Consider the following 16,350-nt stretch of genomic DNA (forward strand, 5'->3'; position numbering starts at 1 on the left):
AGTGGGGGCTGTTCACAGAGGCACTTCTGCCTTGCATGTGCCAAAATTCCAGACTCAGAAGAAAAATGGGTGTTCAGCATAAATCACATTGTTTATACACACTGTCCAGGCACAACAAACCATCCTGATCAATCAGCTGTTGACTGGGAGTACTCTAAGAGCTAAGTTCTCAGATGCCAGCCGAGGGGCAACCATGTGAGCGGGCCTTTCCAAGGATAGCTGTCTCAGGCCTGCTAGGTTAACTGTTTTAATCATGTAAAAATCCAGATCCTAGCTTATCATGAAACAAATTGAGAGAGATGGCTATTCTAGGCCTGCATTCCCATTTAGCAACTGTGATAGGCAGAATAGCACTCCCCCCAAGATGTCCACATCTTAGTCCCTGGAATCTGTGACTATGTTACCTTCCATGGCTAAAGACAGTGTGAATATGATTAAGGTAAAGGTCTTGAAATGGGGAGATTTTGGATTTTCTGGGTGGGCCCAGTGTAATCACAAGTCCTTTTTTAATTAAAAAAAATTTTTTTAATTATGAAAGTATGATAACACATTAACAGGAGACTTGGAAAATACAGAACAAGGTTACATATAGTTTCACTATACATTATAGTTATTTTTAAAAGTAGATGAATTAAGATTTTTAGTTGGGCTTTCAATATCAAACTCTCAAAAATTAATATGATGAGTACAATACCATTTTCTCAAAAAATTAACAATTCTCTCCTACAGAGTAGAAGGATCTAGTAGACCTGAAAAGCATTATGAACCAATTCAACAAAATTAAGATTTATACAATTTTCACACAGCCATAGAATACAAATTCTGTTCAAGTTCCCGTAGACTGTAAACTAGAAGACACTGGAATAAAACAAGGTGCAAAACTTTCACTGTCTAAAGGTATTGAAATCATACAGAATTGTTCCCCTTTTCACTGTAGAATCATGTTAGAAATTAATATCAAAAGATATTTGAAAATAACCCACCTATTTTCAAGTGGAATGTGACATTTACCAAGAGAAATAGGAGGGTCCTTCTAAATGGAAGAAGGAGGCAGGAGAGTCAGAGTCAGGGAAGGGGAGAGGTCAGAGTGAAGGCTCTCAAGATGGAAGGAGGCCATGGTGAAGGAATGCGGACAGCCTCTGGAAGACGGAAAAGGCAAGGGGCATATTTTCCTCTAAAGTCTTTAGAAGGAAAGCAACCATGCCAACACCTTGAATTTATCCGTAAATAGGTTTCCAATTCCAATGGTGGGAGAGGGGGCTTCCCCACACACCACCAAGCAATTCTCAGACACCAGCAAGGGGTTCTAGAATACAGCTCAATTCTGCACTTTCTGCCTGGAGATAGCATCAGGTTCCACAGGTTAAAGGTTTGATCCTACAAAACTGTCCCCCCATTTCCTGCTTCAGATGCCAGTCACAAGTCCCAGTTGTTACCTAAGCTTCTGACCCGCCTGCTACAAACTGGAAGTTCCAACAACCCTCCCCCCCCCCCCCCCAGCTCTGGATACCAACCACAAGTCCATATGGTTACTTGTCCTGACTGATGGGCTGCAGATTAGAACTTACCATCACCTCTTTCTTGGGTTCAACTAATTTGCTAGAGAGGCTCATAGGGTTCAGAGAAACATTTTACCGACTAGATCACTGGTTTATTATACAAGGATATGAGCCAGGAGCAGTCAGATAGAAGGGATGCAGAGGGCAATGTATGGTAAAAGGACATGAGCTTGCATACCATCTCCAGGTGCTCTACTCTCCCAGCATCTCCATGTGTTCACCACCCTGGAAGGTCTCCCAACCCCATCCTTTTGAGTTTTGATGAAGACTTCATTACATAAACATGGTTGATTAAATCACTGACCATTGGTGATTGAACTCAATCTCCAGCTACCCAACCCTCTCAGGAGGTCAGAAGGGCATGATGGGACTGAAATTTCTAAACCTCTAATTGCTCAGTTGGCTCCACTGGCAAGCAGCCCCCATCCTTGCTGCTGCTGCTGCTGCTAAGTCGCTTCAGTCATGTCCGACTCTGTGTGACCCCATAGACGGCAGCCTACTAGGCTCCTCTGTCCCTGGGATTCTCCAGGCAAGACTACTGGAGTGGGTTGCCATTTCCTTCTCCAATGCATGAAAGTGAAAAGTAAAAGTGAAGTCACTCAGTCGTGCCCGACTCTTCGCAACCCCATGGACTGGAGCCTACCAGGCTCCTCCGTCCATGGGATTTTCCAGGCAAGAGTACTGGAGTGGGGTGCCATTGCCTTCTCTGGCCCCCATCCTTAGGTGGGTCCAAAAGTCACTTCATTAACATACCAAGACACCTTGACCACTCTCAACACTTAGGGAATTCTCAGGGTTTTGGGAACTGTGAGCCAAGAAGAATGGACAAAGACCAAATAATATATAAGAAATACATTTTGGTCATATGAGTAGCCACAGTTTTTTCTTATAAATCATAATATTGAATTCCCCATAAGATTTATTTGGACTTTTGATCTCCAGAACATGAGATAATACATTTGTGTTGTTTTAAGCTACTAAGTTTGTAGCAATTTGTTACAGCCTGGATAGGAAACCATTGCAGCAACAAATGTAGCTGGGTGATGGCTACGTTCTTACGATGGGCAACAAGCTGCTCCAGTTCACCCAGCCCTCATTACGCTGTGTCTCCCTGACACAGAAGACCAGTGCCCACTGTCATTTAACATCACATGCTTAACCCACATCACTCATTTATGTTAGCCTGGCTCTTGCAGCAACGAGTTCACAGCCCTAAGCAGGCTTCTTGGCAGGGAAAACGGAGAAGACAAGGGTGCAGGGAGACACACCCAAGGCATGTTGGTGGAATATAGAGTCTGCATCTGGTTGGGAATGTGTGTCTGAGCGTGCATGCTCATGCACAAACAGGCATGACTGAGTGTATATCTATTTTCTCAGGATATAGACAGATCCCCTGAATAAGGGCCATAAGCTCTTGGTAGGTGAGCAGGTAATAGTCCATATTACCAAACAGAAAACTCTTGGACATTCACATAGAATCCAGAAGACAATGCCAAACACTCCCTGATGAGGTATTGTTTAGTCCACTCACCCAGCGTGGGTGTCAACTCTCTCTTTGGATCGCTCTCTCTCTTCACCATGCCTACTGTTATCTCCATCTTTCCTAACTCCTTCTCAGAGTCTCACCTCCATCTTGTTTTTGTTTGTTTGTTTGTTTTAATTTTATTTTTAAACTTTACAAAATTGTATTAGTTTTGCCAAATATCAAAATGAATCCACCACAGGTATACATGTGTTCCCCATCCTGAACCCTCCTCCCTCCTCCCTCCCCATTCCATCCCTCTGGGTCGTCCCAGTGCACTAGCCCCAAGCATCCAGTATTGTGCATCGAACCTGGACTGGCAACTTGTTTCATACATGATATTATACATGTTTCAATGCCATTCTCCCAAATCTTCCCACCCTCTCCCTCTCCCACAGAGTCCATAAGACTGTTCTATATATCAGTGTCTCTTTTGCAGTCTCATACGCAGGGTTATTGTTACCATCTTTCTAAATTCCATATATATGCGTTAGTATAGTGTATTGGTGTTTTTCTGGCTTACTTCACTCTGTATAATAGGCTCCAGTTTCATCCACCTCATTAGAAATGATTCAAATGTATTCTTTTTAATGGCTGAGGAATACTCCATTGTGTATATGTACCACTGCTTTCTTATCCATTCATCTGCTGATGGACATCTAGATTGCTTCCATGTCCTGGCTATTATAAACAATGCTGCGATGAACATTGGGGTACACGTGTCTCTTTCCCTTCTGGTTTTCTCAGTGTGTATGCCCAGCAGTTGGATTGCTGGATCATAAGGCAGTTTTATTTCCAGTTTTTTAAGGAATCTCCACACTGTTCTCCATAGTGGCTGTACTAGTTTGCATTCCCACCAACAGTGTAAGAGGGTTCCCTTTTCTCCACGCCCTCTCCAGCATTTATTACTTGTAGACTTTTGGATCGCAGCCATTCTGACTGGTGTGAAATGGTACCTCATAGTGGTTTTGATTTGCATTTCTCTGATAATGAGTGATGTTGAGCATCTTTTCATGTGTTTGTTAGCCATCTGTATGTCTTCTTTGGAGAAATGTCTATTTAGTTCTTTGGCCCATTTTTTGATTGGGTCATTTATTTTTCTGGAGTTGAGCTGTAGGAGTTGCTTGTATATTTTTGAGATTAGTTGTTTGTCAGTTGCTTCATTTGCTATTATTCTCTCCCATTCTGAAGGCTGTCTTTTCACCTTGCTAATAGTTTCCTTTGATGTGCAGAAGCTTTTAAGTTTAATTAGGTCCCATTTGTTTATTTTTGCTTTTATTTCCAATATTCTGGGAGGTGGGTCATAGAGGATCCTGCTGTGATGTATGTCGGAGAGTGTTTTGCCTATATTCTCCTCTAGGAGTTTTATAGTTTCTGGTCTTAAAAATATGGAACGCTTCACGAATTTGCGTGTCATCCTTGCGCAGGGGCCATGCTAATCTTCTCTGTATCGTTCCAGTTTTAGTATATGTGCTGCCGAAGTGAGCACTCACCTCCATCTTGAAGCAGTGTGGCAAGGTCATCAAAGTTCTTTGTTTGCTGTTGGCTGTGCCACATGGCACATGAGAGTTTAGTTCCCTGATCAGGGATCAAACCTGAGCCCCTTACAGTGGAAGCTCAAAGTCTTAGCCACCAGGAAAGTCCCCATCAAGGTTTAAAATGTCTCCATGGATTCCATTTGGGAGAGGTGGAGCTGAGCCTTACCGCACATCCATTTTTTTTTTTTTTTTCAGTTGGAGCGTCTACTAGCTGTCCTCCTCCTCACAGCACCATCTTTCCTATGGGATAGCTCCATGTCTTCTCTCCTCCCTGCTGTCCACGCTGGCTTGGTTCACATGCTCCACTGAGATGTTCTTGGTAAGGTCGCCAGTGACCTCCATCTTGCCAAACCAGAGATCATGTCCCTCTCTTCATCTTTCTCAGCCTCTCAGTAGTATGCAACATAACTGATCCTTCCTTTATAGTGTTTCATAGTTGAAGTACTTCCTTCTTGGCTTTGATAACACTTTTGCTCCTGGTTTTTGTCCTAGCCACTCCTTCTTGGTGGTCTTTGATGGCTTACCTCTAAAGGGTGTTCTTCATAGCTCATTCCCAGGCTTTCCACATGCTTTTTCTCCCTGAAGGAGCTATAGTTGCAAGTGGGTGATGAGTATATGGGATTTTATTATGTTATCTCTACTGTGGGGTGTATTTTTAAATGTCTGTAATTAAAAGCAATTGTAACTTATCTAGGGTTACTCAAAAAAGAATAGCTAGAGTATAAACATCCCAAGCTGCAGTGCAAGAATAGAATAAAAAGAAAGCCATATCACCTATATGTTGATGGTTCTCAAAAGTACTCCTCCATTTTGGACCTCTCCTCTGAGGTTCAGAGTCACATGACTGTTTGGCTTTTTGATATCATACCTTGAAAACCTCTTAGACATCTCAACACAGCACAAAGTAGAATTCTTATCACACTCCCTGCCAAACCTGCTTCTGTCCTAGGCTCCCAAAAGTGAAAGTCACTCAGTCATGTCTATACCAGTCCATGCAATTCTCTAGGCCAGAATACTGGCATGGGTAGCTTTTTCCTTCTCCAGGGGGTCTTCCCAACCCAGGGATCAAACCCGAGTCTCCCACACTGTAGGCAGATTCTTTACCAGCTGAGCCACAAGGGAAGCCCCGAGTCTGAGTGAATAATACCACCTTCCTCCCAAGTCCTTAGGTAAAAACGGAGGACTGTCCTCTATTCCTCTTTCATTCTCTTCCTCCCCTCTTTTATTAATTAGAATGTTTTAGCTTCAAATCATGGAAAGCCTAGCTACCAGCAGCTTAAACAATGGGTGTTCAAGAAATCTGAATGGAGGGCGGTTCCAGGATTGGTTCAGTGATGTCACCAATAAGTCCAGTATATCCAGCTTTCTGCTCTGGCATCCTCAAAGGCCTTGTGACGTCTTCTCTCCTGATCACAGGATGACTACCACAGCTCCAAGTATCATGCCCTCATACGACACCATCCTAAGGCAGGAAAGTGGGGGGGGGGGGTGGTTTCCTCCCACATCTCTTTTTATCAGAGAGAAAAACCTTTCCTTAAAGCACCCCAGCAGACTTTCCCTTGTATCTCACTGACCTCAGGCCTAAACTAGTCATTGGAACAGGGGACTGGAACTACCATGAATGGTTTGGACTAACCTATACTTACCCTTGGAAAAGGCAATGGCACCCCACTCCGGTATTTTGCCTGGAAAATCCCATGGATGGAGGAGCCTGGTGGGCTGCAGTCCATGGGGTCACTAGGAGTCAGACACGACTGAGCGATTTCACTTTCACTTTTCACTTTCATGCATCGGAGAAGGAAATGGCAACCCACTCCAGTGTTGTTGCCTGGAGAATCCCAGGGACGGGGGAGCCCTGTGGGCTGCTGTCTATGGGGTCACACAGAGTCAGACACGACTGAAGTGACTTAGCAGCAGCATACTTATCCTTAGGTCTAGAGAAAGGCCATCTTCCTTGACCAAGTGGAAGGGTGAAAAATTATACAAAATCAGGACCATGCCAGCAAAGAAAACATGGAGGCAGGGGTCAGGTAAGGCTGTTGGGTAGGTCTGCACAGCCCAGATTAGCATGTCCTATGCTTCAGCCCAGCTACTTCCCTCACCCCCAGTTTAGTCCAAGCTACCATCCCCTCATTACTGGATATTAGCCATGGTCTCCTCACAGCTCCCTGCTCCCACTCTTGAACCTCTGTAATGTACTTCCCACATAGCAGCTGCAATACTGTCTCTAAAACAAAACACGAAGTAGGCCATGAGGCTTGCTTAACCCCCCACCCCCCATCACACTTGTAATAAAAGCCATTCTCAGGACTTCCCTGGTAGTCCATTGGCTAAACCTCCAAGCTCCTAATTCAGGAGGCCTGGTTCCATCCCTGGTCAGGGAACTAGATCGCACACACCACAGCTGAGTTTGCATGCTGCAGCTAAAGATCCCACTGGCTTCAGATAAGACCTGGTGCAGCCAAATAAGTAAATACTTTTTTTTTTAAAGCCATTCTCCTTCCCAGGTCCCTTTACCTCTGTGAACTCCCTCCCTCCCTTTCCTTATACACACCAGGCTTGCTCCTTTGCACTTGCTATTCTCTCTGCCTAGAGCACTACAATTCAGATCTTGGTGTGGCCCACTCCTTATTAATTTCAAACATCACCTTCCTGGAGAGTGGCTTCTTCTCAGTAGTAGCCCCCTCTCCTACTCTCCCCCTACCCCATCTCCTTCTGTGCCATTATCTGTTTTATTTTCATTAAGTGTTTGTTGCTATCTGAAATTTTCTTGTTTGTTTAGTTATTCTGTCTTCCCACAAAAATACAAACTCCTTGAAAGCACAGACGCTTTTTGTCTACTACCACTGTATCTCTGGCAACAGTGCTTGGCACACAGCAGACAATAAACATTGTTCAAGGAATGAAGAATATTGATTACCTCTCATTTTATAACTTAGATGCATTACATGCTCTTTAAAAAAATCTCAGGACTTCCCTGGTGGTCCAGTGGTTAAGGCTTCGGCTTCCAGTACAGGGGGTGGGGGTTCAATGCCTGATCCAGGAGCTAAGATCCCATATGCCTCATGGCCAAAAAAACAAAACATAAAACAGAAGCAATATTGTAACAAATTAAATAAGACTTTAAAAATGATCCATATTAAAAAAAAAACTTAAAAAATAAGTCTCTTTACTCTTGTTTTATATGAGATTCCTCCCCCTGCCTGCCTTGAAGAGAATTTTCTCTGCAGAATTAGTGTTTCAAGGTTGACTTTGGGATGCCTAACTTCAAAGACCAGTTGGGAGAAGTTGGAGTGCTAGCAGGAGACTCTGGGGCACAATGGGCCCCAAATCCTTCCATCTGGATAATAATTCCAGAGGTCTATGGCTTCGTGGATCAACTCAGTGTAGACTGGGCTTTCTCACCTTTGAAGTGTTGGTTGGCTGTGTCTTCTCTCCAGGGATCCTGGCCTTTTAGTTCCAGGTAGGAGAGAGAAGCAGAGAAGGCGATGGTACCCCACTCCAGTACTCTTGCCTGGAAAATCCCACGGACGGAGGAGCCTGGTAGGCTGCAGTCCATGAGGTCGCTAGGAGTCAGACACGACTGAGCGACTTCACTTTCACTTTTCACTTTCATGCATTGGAGAAGGAAATGGCAACCCACTCCAGTGTTCTTGCCTGGAGAATCCCAGGGACAGGGGAGCCTGGTGGGCTGCTTTCTACGGGGTCGCACAGAGTTGGACACAACTGAAGTGACTTAGCAGCAGCAGCAGCAGCAGCAGGAGAGAGAAGACCTCAGTTCATGGCCCAAACCAGGGTTAACCATCTTAATATTCTGGGTCACACCCTGGTATACTAGGATGAAAAGGGCTCTGATAAAGCCCCACCCTCAAGATAATTCTTTCACCATTTGCCATACTGACTGAAAATTCACATTAGAAACTACTTCCTGGAGAGGGTTGCTATTAATAGACAAGATTCTTTTATTTGCTAAATCTGACATTCCTATTCCTGGTCACGGTGCTGGCTGGAAGTATGACTGGAGAGAGGCAACGTGGTTTCCAGGCAGCATTAGGGACCATTTGAGGTTAGTGGTCATGCATTTGAAGTTAGATCAGTCAATATAGTTCTGGGGTTTTCTACAGCCACTGTTTAGTGGGTCAGTGCAGGCAGAATTGGTGAACAAATGGATTTAACCAGAGTTGTGGTTTGGTCAGTCAAGGAAACTGAAGCTAAAGGGAGACAAGGGAGTTGAGGAGTATGTAAGGGAATGATCACCACTGACCATGGAATTTAAAATAAAAACACAGGAGAGGATGAGGAATATCGAAAACTCTGCCATGTGGAAATGGGAGAGGAACAGACCCTGAGTCCCAGAAGAACCGTAATTCTGCCCCTAATTAACTCCCTTGTGCCAAGAGGCAGCAATTTCCTTTTCTTCCTCAGGGTGTAGAGGCCTTCCCTTGCCTACCTCACACAAAGTTGTTGAGGGACTCAAAGGAGATAAGGGCGTGGGGAGGGGGGGTCAGGTTGAGGCTGCCTTGGGAACAACAAAGCAGGATACAAATGGGAGAGAGTAACATTTTTATTGTCCCAGGCCATATGGTGACTACTTCTGTGGGAAATAAGGCCAGACTAGACAAGCAAAGACTTGCATTAGAACAGGGAGAGACTGTTAGGAATAGCCTTGAAACCCTGCTCAGTATCTTGCCTTGCCTGTGGACAACAGCCAGTTCTGGACTAAGCACATGTATCTTGTTTAATCTCACAGTATACAACTTCTCCCCAGTCTACAGATGAGAAAACTCAGGCAAAAGAAGTTAAGTGTGTGCTAAGTCACTTCAATCATGTCTGATTCTTTGTGACCCTGTGGACCATAGCCCACCAGGCTCCTCTGTCCATGGGATTTTCCAGGCAAGAATACTGGAATGGGTTGCCATTTCCTTCTCCAGGGGATCTTCCTGACCTGGGGATCAAACTCATGTCTCTTACGTCTCCTGGAGATGGGGCTATCCTGAGCTCTAGTTTCTGCTGTTCTCTGATAGTCTGAGTTTCCACCCAGAAAGGCCCAAGTTGATCTCCTGCCCTAGGTAACTCATTATTTCTGGTCCACTGCACTTTTCTTAGCCCCGCCCACTCCTCTTCCAGTCCTCACCAACCCTGGGGGGTTGGGAGGGGTTGGGGGTGGTGCTGGAGCTCAGACAGCTTAGTTTCTAAATCCTCTCCCACCTGTGAGGGCCAGGCTGAAGCACCAGGGGTTGTGTGACTGAGCAACAGACACCGTGTACCCAGAGACCTGGATACCTGTGTGGGGCTACCAGTGGGCCCCTCCTCTGCAGGCACCTCCTCCCCTGCCTGGGCCCGGGCCCAGCGCCTGCCTGCTGCCCGGTAACCAAGTCAACAGACCTGCCCTCCTGGGGCCGTTTCTAACAACATTCCCCCCCACTGAGAGCAGACCAGAGAGTATAAGGAGGCCAGCAGGCTCTGTGTCCCTCACAGACCTGTCCCCAGCTTCGGCCTTGCAGCAGACAGACAGACGACCCCAGCTAGTCCCAGCCAGGCAGCATGGTAAGCAGAGGTGGGGGCTGAGGATGCAAATGAGGGTCCCTTGTGTCCAGGGGTTCACGGGCTATAGTGTGGAGGCAGGTGAGGTAGGGGAAAGGGAAAGAGACTTGCAGATGGGAGTGTGGCCCCCCAAATGTGCTAGTATGCGGGGGCCTGTTCAGGGGGTGGAGAGGGACAGGTGATGGTAACTAGGACCTGGGTAAGAGCCTGAGCAGCTGCTTGAAGGGCTTCGAATTTATGGGTAGGGAGAGTGGGGTGAGCAGGACGCAAGTAGAAAGTACAGGCAATTTCCTGTAAACCTGGGCCCCTGCTGGCCTATGGTTCCAGCTCCCAGCTGTAACGACCCATCCTCCTAGCCAGTCCTTTCCCTGTGCCTTGATCTGACTCCTCATTTCAGCTATGTACCAGGGGGGAGAGAAAGAAGGGGTGGGAGGGTGCTATGGGGGTGGGGTGGGGCTTATTTGATATGTTAAGAAAACCTGCCCCCCAGGCAGGACAGAAGAGCAGTTAGAAGTGTGGTTGGAGCCAGGCTGTCCCTTCTCTGAATATTCCTGGTTTTGCTCATGACCTTGAGCGAGTTGTTTGACTCCTCTGAGAGTCAGTAAAATAGGGTAATAAAAATACCTACCTAAGGGGGGCGTTATGAAGATTAAATGAGATAGTGTGTGAACCGCTTAGCACAGTGTCTGGCACCTAATCAGTGCTTAACATATGGAACTAAGCATCCGAATGACAAAGCCTGCAGAGTATGAAATTATACTATTTTAACCGACAAGGAAAGGCAATGGGAGAAGCCACCTTGAAGCAACTCTGTCCACGTCCCAGAGGGATAGGGGTTTGAGGCCAAGTCTGTGTGACTCCAGGGCCTGGGTTCTGTGCCCACACCCAGAGTGAGGGGCATTGTTTCCAGAGTCTCAGGCATTCTCCACGTCAGACATGCCTTGCATGGGCCCTCAGCTGTGGAGGCCAGGTCTGTGCATGGGACCTGGGCAGGCTCTGAGATACAGCAGCAGGCATCAGCCCTGCTGGGTGATTGGTGAGCTGAGTCAGCCCTCCCTCATGGACCTGGGGATTTCTGGAGTCCTTTGACCCTGAACCCTTCCCAGCTTAATTCATTATTTTCTCTTTTTAAATTTTTCTTTCTTTCTGTCTGTGCTGGGTTTTTGTTGCTATGCAAGCTTCCTCTGGTTGTGGCAAGCAAGGGCTATTCTCTAGCTGTGGGGTGTGGGCTTCTTGTCATGGTAGCTTCTCTTGTTGTGGAGCAACAGGCTCTAGGGCGCTCGGGCTTCAGTAGCTGCAGGCCGAGGGCTCAATAGTTGCGGCTCCTGGGATCTAGAGCACAGGCTCAGTAGTTGTGGCACACAGGCTGAGTTGCTCTGCAGCATGTGGGATCTTCCCGGATCAGGGATTGAACGTGTGTCTCCTGCATTGGCAGGCAGATTCTTTCCCACTAAGCCACCAGGGAAGTCCCTGTGACTTTCTCTTACTATGACCCCCAGGGTTGGGTGATGGGGGAATGGATAAGGGGATCCAATAGAAATATGGCCTGACCTAGTCTGTGTTGTGCAGTGAGCCAGGCAACTTGCATTCTTTCATCTGCAGAGTAATTCTAGGAGGGGGCTCTTATTATTGTAATTTCTCAGGGAAGATGCCCTCAGAGTATTGGAGACTCTTGCTTGAGGCAAGTGGGGAAGTTATGGGGCTGGGATACAGATGGTCTCTGTATTAATCCCAGTCATCCAAAAAAATCACAAGAAGTTAAGGCCCTTGTGTCATATTTACAAAATCAGAGAAGTGTTCAATTTGTGGAGAAAGCATCCTCTTTAAAAAAATTCTGAAATATTTCAGATATGCAAAAAGGTATAAAGGATAATATGATGAACACCTGCTACCCAGCTTAAGCAATAGAATCCTCTGACTGCATTAACTTCCCTCCTCTACCAAATAAAACCATTATTCCAAATTGGGTGTTAATATTTCCTTTGCTTTTTTTATTTTTGTAACACATTCCAAGAATATATAGCAAACATAAACATGTATCTGTAGATGATGCATACAAGTTGAAGATTTTCTTCTTTTCTGGTAAGAATGTTCTGGAGTAAGATTCTTTCTTATATTCACCCACGCCCACTTCTGAATCATTCTTTATCTACTTTCTCCTGTTGAGGGCCTTCTAATTGGCTTCCGTCGCTATGGTGCTATGACTGTTCCTGCACCTGTTTTCTTGTGTACCTGTGTGAGAATTTCTCTAGAGCAAGAGCATCTTCAGCTTTTCTGATATTGCCAAATCACTTTCCAAGACAGATGCATCACTTTGGGCTTCTAGCAGCAGTGTGAGAATTCTCATGTCTCCACAACTGCCACATGATTAAGACTTAAAGCTTGGGGAAATTTGGTGGGTGTGCTTGAGTTTTCTGTTTTTCTTTTTTTATTTTATGGCCATACAATGGGACTGGCAGCCCCATCACGGACTGAACCCTGACCCTCATCAGTGAAAGTACAGAGTCCTAATTACCGGATGGCCAGGGAATTCCTTCATTTTGTTTTTAAGGTCTGCCATAAACACTTCTCAAAGGGAGCAGGAAGAAACACTCTGGGATCCCACTTCCCACACTGTCACATATCTTATCATATGAAAGTCTCCCTTTCCTAGACAGTGAGCTTCTTAAGCACAGGGACCAGGTGTTAAGTGTTACGAATTTCCAGTATCTGCACAATGTCAGGCACATAATGGAGGCTCAATACAAGATGAAGCAAGTGAGTCAAGTCTCTCTGACGCTCATGGGGCTCCCCAGAGCAGAGACCTTTTTCTTTTCTAGGACCAAGCAGGTTACCCTAGTCCTGCTTCAGGGGCAAGAGTTCTTTGACCACCAGCCTTGAACCATGTGAGGAAGAACTTTCCTCCCAGACTCTCTTCGCTCCAGAACCACACACAGCCAAGAGGAAAGAACAGCACACACACATCCATTCCAGGCCCACATTCCCCTTCTTCACTGGCATTTCTAACTGTAAAGTGAATCCAGAATTCTTTCTGCTCTTATAAACCTCATCCTTGTCTCTCAGCCCTGAAACCTCACTTGGTTCTTGCTTTCCTTATTAATGGACGCTACTTTCTTTCTGGATGTGAGTCGTTTGACTGTTGTGCTCTGGCAGACTCATCTGAGCCCCTCAATGTTCCTTAAGATGCTTAGTCACTGAGAAGGACTCTATAATCTTAGAAATGGTCACATCTTCTGCTTCCCCTGAGGGTTTTATCCCCACCCCACATCCCCAGGAGATGGGGCACAGAGAGCAAAGTCTAGGAACTTCTGCTCTCAGCTGGAGAACCACTCAAGGAAGGAAGGCAGGAATCATGTCCAGACATGATACCCTTCTCTCTGCCCTTTGCCCACTCAGCGTGAGTGCATCTCAGTCCACGTGGGGCAGGCCGGCGTGCAGATTGGCAATGCCTGCTGGGAGCTCTACTGCTTGGAACATGGGATCCAACCAGATGGGCAGATGCCCAGTGACAAGACCATCGGGGGAGGGGACGACTCCTTCAACACCTTCTTTAGTGAAACTGGGGCCGGAAAACATGTGCCCCGGGCAGTGTTTGTGGATCTGGAGCCCACTGTGATCGGTGAGTGATGATCAGGCCCTGTCACGCCTTGTCCCAGGTACCCCGGCAAGTCCTTCTCCATAACTGGAGAGCCTTGGAGTTGCGGTTCCCAGTTGCTGCAGCCAATCAGAACTCCAGATCTGCTATCACTCAGCTCCAGAGTCTCAAGGTCACCACATATCCCTTTCCTTTTTATTGACGTACCCTTAAAGCCAAGAGCAATAGCGACTGCCTGAATGGGCCTGGTGACCCCACCCCTTCTGTGTACCCTGGGGCTCTGGGAGCCAGGCTGCAAGGGGCAGGGCACCTAAAATTCTGTCCATTGCAGATGAGGTTCGGACGGGCACGTACCGCCAGCTCTTCCATCCAGAGCAGCTCATCACTGGCAAAGAGGACGCTGCCAATAACTATGCCCGAGGCCACTACACCATCGGAAAAGAGCTCATTGACCTGGTGCTGGACCGGATTCGGAAGCTGGTGAGAGAAGAGTTGAGGGATGGGGAAGGGAAATTTGCATTCCTATCGTGAAGTGATCTGGAGGCCAGATGAAGAAGGGCAGCTTCCATCCTTGGGAGAGTCTCCCAGACAAGAATTAAACACACAGGATCTGGACTAGTGAGGAGGGGAGGCAAAGGGTGGGTTCCAGCCCAGAGCTGGGTGTCCCCTTTATCTCCTACAGTAACTGGCCCGATGCTGTGCAGAGTGGCCACCAGTCGATAGGCTGCCTGGCCAAGCTATGAATGCCCATACGCAGTCCCAGGTTGTCAGCCTGTATTGTAGGGATGTGGACAGAAGGCCCTGTGAAAAACAGGGATCCAAGCAACACCAGCCCAAGGCTCTCTGATCAACTTGGGCCTTCAGCAAGGAAATGGACCAGGTTTCTAGGTTGCTGATCTCAGTAAAGAAGCCCTCCAGAGACATCAGAAGTTAGATCGGGAGGCGGGCATGGGTAGGAAACCAGGTGGAATTGGCAAGTTATGATAATAAATGACTGTTGGCACAAGAGTCCAGAGAAATGTCTGTGGAAGGTCTTGGGAGGTTCGAGAGAGGAGGAGGGGGAAGGAGAGGAGAGTGGGACTGCTATATCAGAGCCTATATTTTGCCCCTGGAAAAGTCTTCCAAGGATTTTATGAAACTTTTGGGGAAATCGCAAAGAGCACAAGCTGGTTCTTTGCTGTTGGTCAGCAGTGCTTCAGAGCCCACGTTTCTCTTCGCTCTAGGCTGACCAGTGCACGGGACTCCAAGGGTTCCTCATCTTCCACAGCTTTGGAGGGGGCACTGGCTCTGGCTTCACCTCACTGCTGATGGAGCGGCTCTCTGTTGACTATGGCAAGAAATCCAAGCTGGAGTTCTCCATCTACCCAGCCCCCCAGGTGTCCACGGCCGTGGTCGAGCCCTACAACTCCATCCTGACCACCCACACCACCCTGGAGCACTCAGATTGTGCCTTCATGGTGGACAATGAGGCCATCTATGACATCTGTCGCCGCAACCTGGACATCGAGCGTCCAACTTACACCAACCTCAACCGCCTCATCGGCCAGATCGTCTCCTCCATCACAGCCTCCCTGCGCTTTGACGGCGCCCTCAACGTGGACCTGACCGAGTTCCAGACCAACCTGGTGCCCTACCCTCGCATCCACTTCCCCCTGGCCACCTATGCACCAGTCATCTCTGCAGAGAAGGCCTACCACGAGCAGCTGTCGGTGGCAGAGATCACCAATGCCTGCTTCGAGCCTGCCAACCAGATGGTGAAGTGTGATCCCCGCCATGGCAAGTACATGGCCTGCTGCCTGCTGTACCGTGGAGACGTGGTACCCAAGGACGTCAACGCTGCAATTGCTACCATCAAGACCAAGCGTACCATCCAGTTCGTGGACTGGTGCCCCACGGGCTTCAAGGTTGGTATCAACTACCAGCCCCCCACTGTGGTGCCCGGGGGAGACCTGGCCAAGGTGCAGCGTGCCGTGTGCATGCTGAGCAACACAACCGCCATTGCTGAGGCCTGGGCCCGCCTGGACCACAAGTTCGACCTGATGTATGCCAAGAGGGCGTTTGTGCACTGGTACGTGGGCGAGGGCATGGAGGAGGGTGAGTTCTCCGAGGCCCGGGAGGATATGGCTGCCCTGGAGAAGGATTATGAGGAGGTGGGCATGGATAGTGTGGAGGGGGAGGGAGAAGAGGAGGAGGGGGATGAATACTAGCAGAATCCTTTGTGTCTGTCCTAAATAAAGTGCTGCGGTCTCTTTGTCTCCCAAATGTCTTTTTCTCTTGGGAAAACCACTGGGGGTGGGTTCCTTCATAAGAGATAAGAAGGCTAGTATCTTAGCCTGGGTTCCCCAGAAAGCAGATCTGACTTCAGATTTCATTCCAGGGAGCAGAATGAAGGCTGAGGTGGGTAAAGCAGAGATGGAGGGAGAATTCATCCTGGAGAGGATGTAGCGGGATAAATGGCATATTAGAACCATTCCTTGGGAGATTGAGCAGGAGAGGAGGTGAGGGTGGGGAATTTCTACACTGGCTCCATTCTCGCCTTGGTTAAATCTTCCCTGCATCAAGCATTAACTTGCCTGTACTTCCAGGTTGCAC

General features: G+C 47.4%; 1 protein-coding gene and 1 non-coding gene across 3 annotated transcripts; one reads left to right on the top strand and one right to left on the bottom strand.

Moving 5' to 3' along the window:
- Positions 1 to 4,463: 4,463 nt before the first annotated feature.
- Positions 4,464 to 4,570, bottom strand: LOC112583146. Its single transcript, XR_003107490.1, has one exon. It is a non-coding gene; the product is annotated as a U6 spliceosomal RNA (small nuclear RNA).
- Positions 4,571 to 10,038: 5,468 nt separating this feature from the next.
- On the top strand, positions 10,039 to 15,980 carry LOC102397197 (tubulin alpha-1D chain). 2 transcript variants are annotated; one of them, XM_006058980.4, is made up of 4 exons: positions 10,039 to 10,166; positions 13,560 to 13,782; positions 14,090 to 14,238; positions 14,982 to 15,980. In XM_006058980.4, the coding sequence occupies exons 1-4, from the start codon at positions 10,164 to 10,166 to the stop codon at positions 15,963 to 15,965; spliced, it is 1,359 nt and encodes a 452-aa protein (XP_006059042.1). In that variant the 5' UTR covers positions 10,039 to 10,163; the 3' UTR covers positions 15,966 to 15,980. The 2 variants fall into 2 exon arrangements, with proteins under 2 accessions (XP_006059042.1, XP_044793770.1); XM_044937835.2 differs by lacking the exon at positions 13,560 to 13,782 and having other exon boundaries at positions 10,150 to 10,166.
- The last annotated feature ends 370 nt before the right edge of the window (positions 15,981 to 16,350 follow it).

The sequence above is a fragment of the Bubalus bubalis genome, chromosome 2, assembly GCF_019923935.1.
Source record: "Bubalus bubalis isolate 160015118507 breed Murrah chromosome 2, NDDB_SH_1, whole genome shotgun sequence".
Taxonomy (NCBI): domain Eukaryota; kingdom Metazoa; phylum Chordata; class Mammalia; order Artiodactyla; family Bovidae; genus Bubalus; species Bubalus bubalis.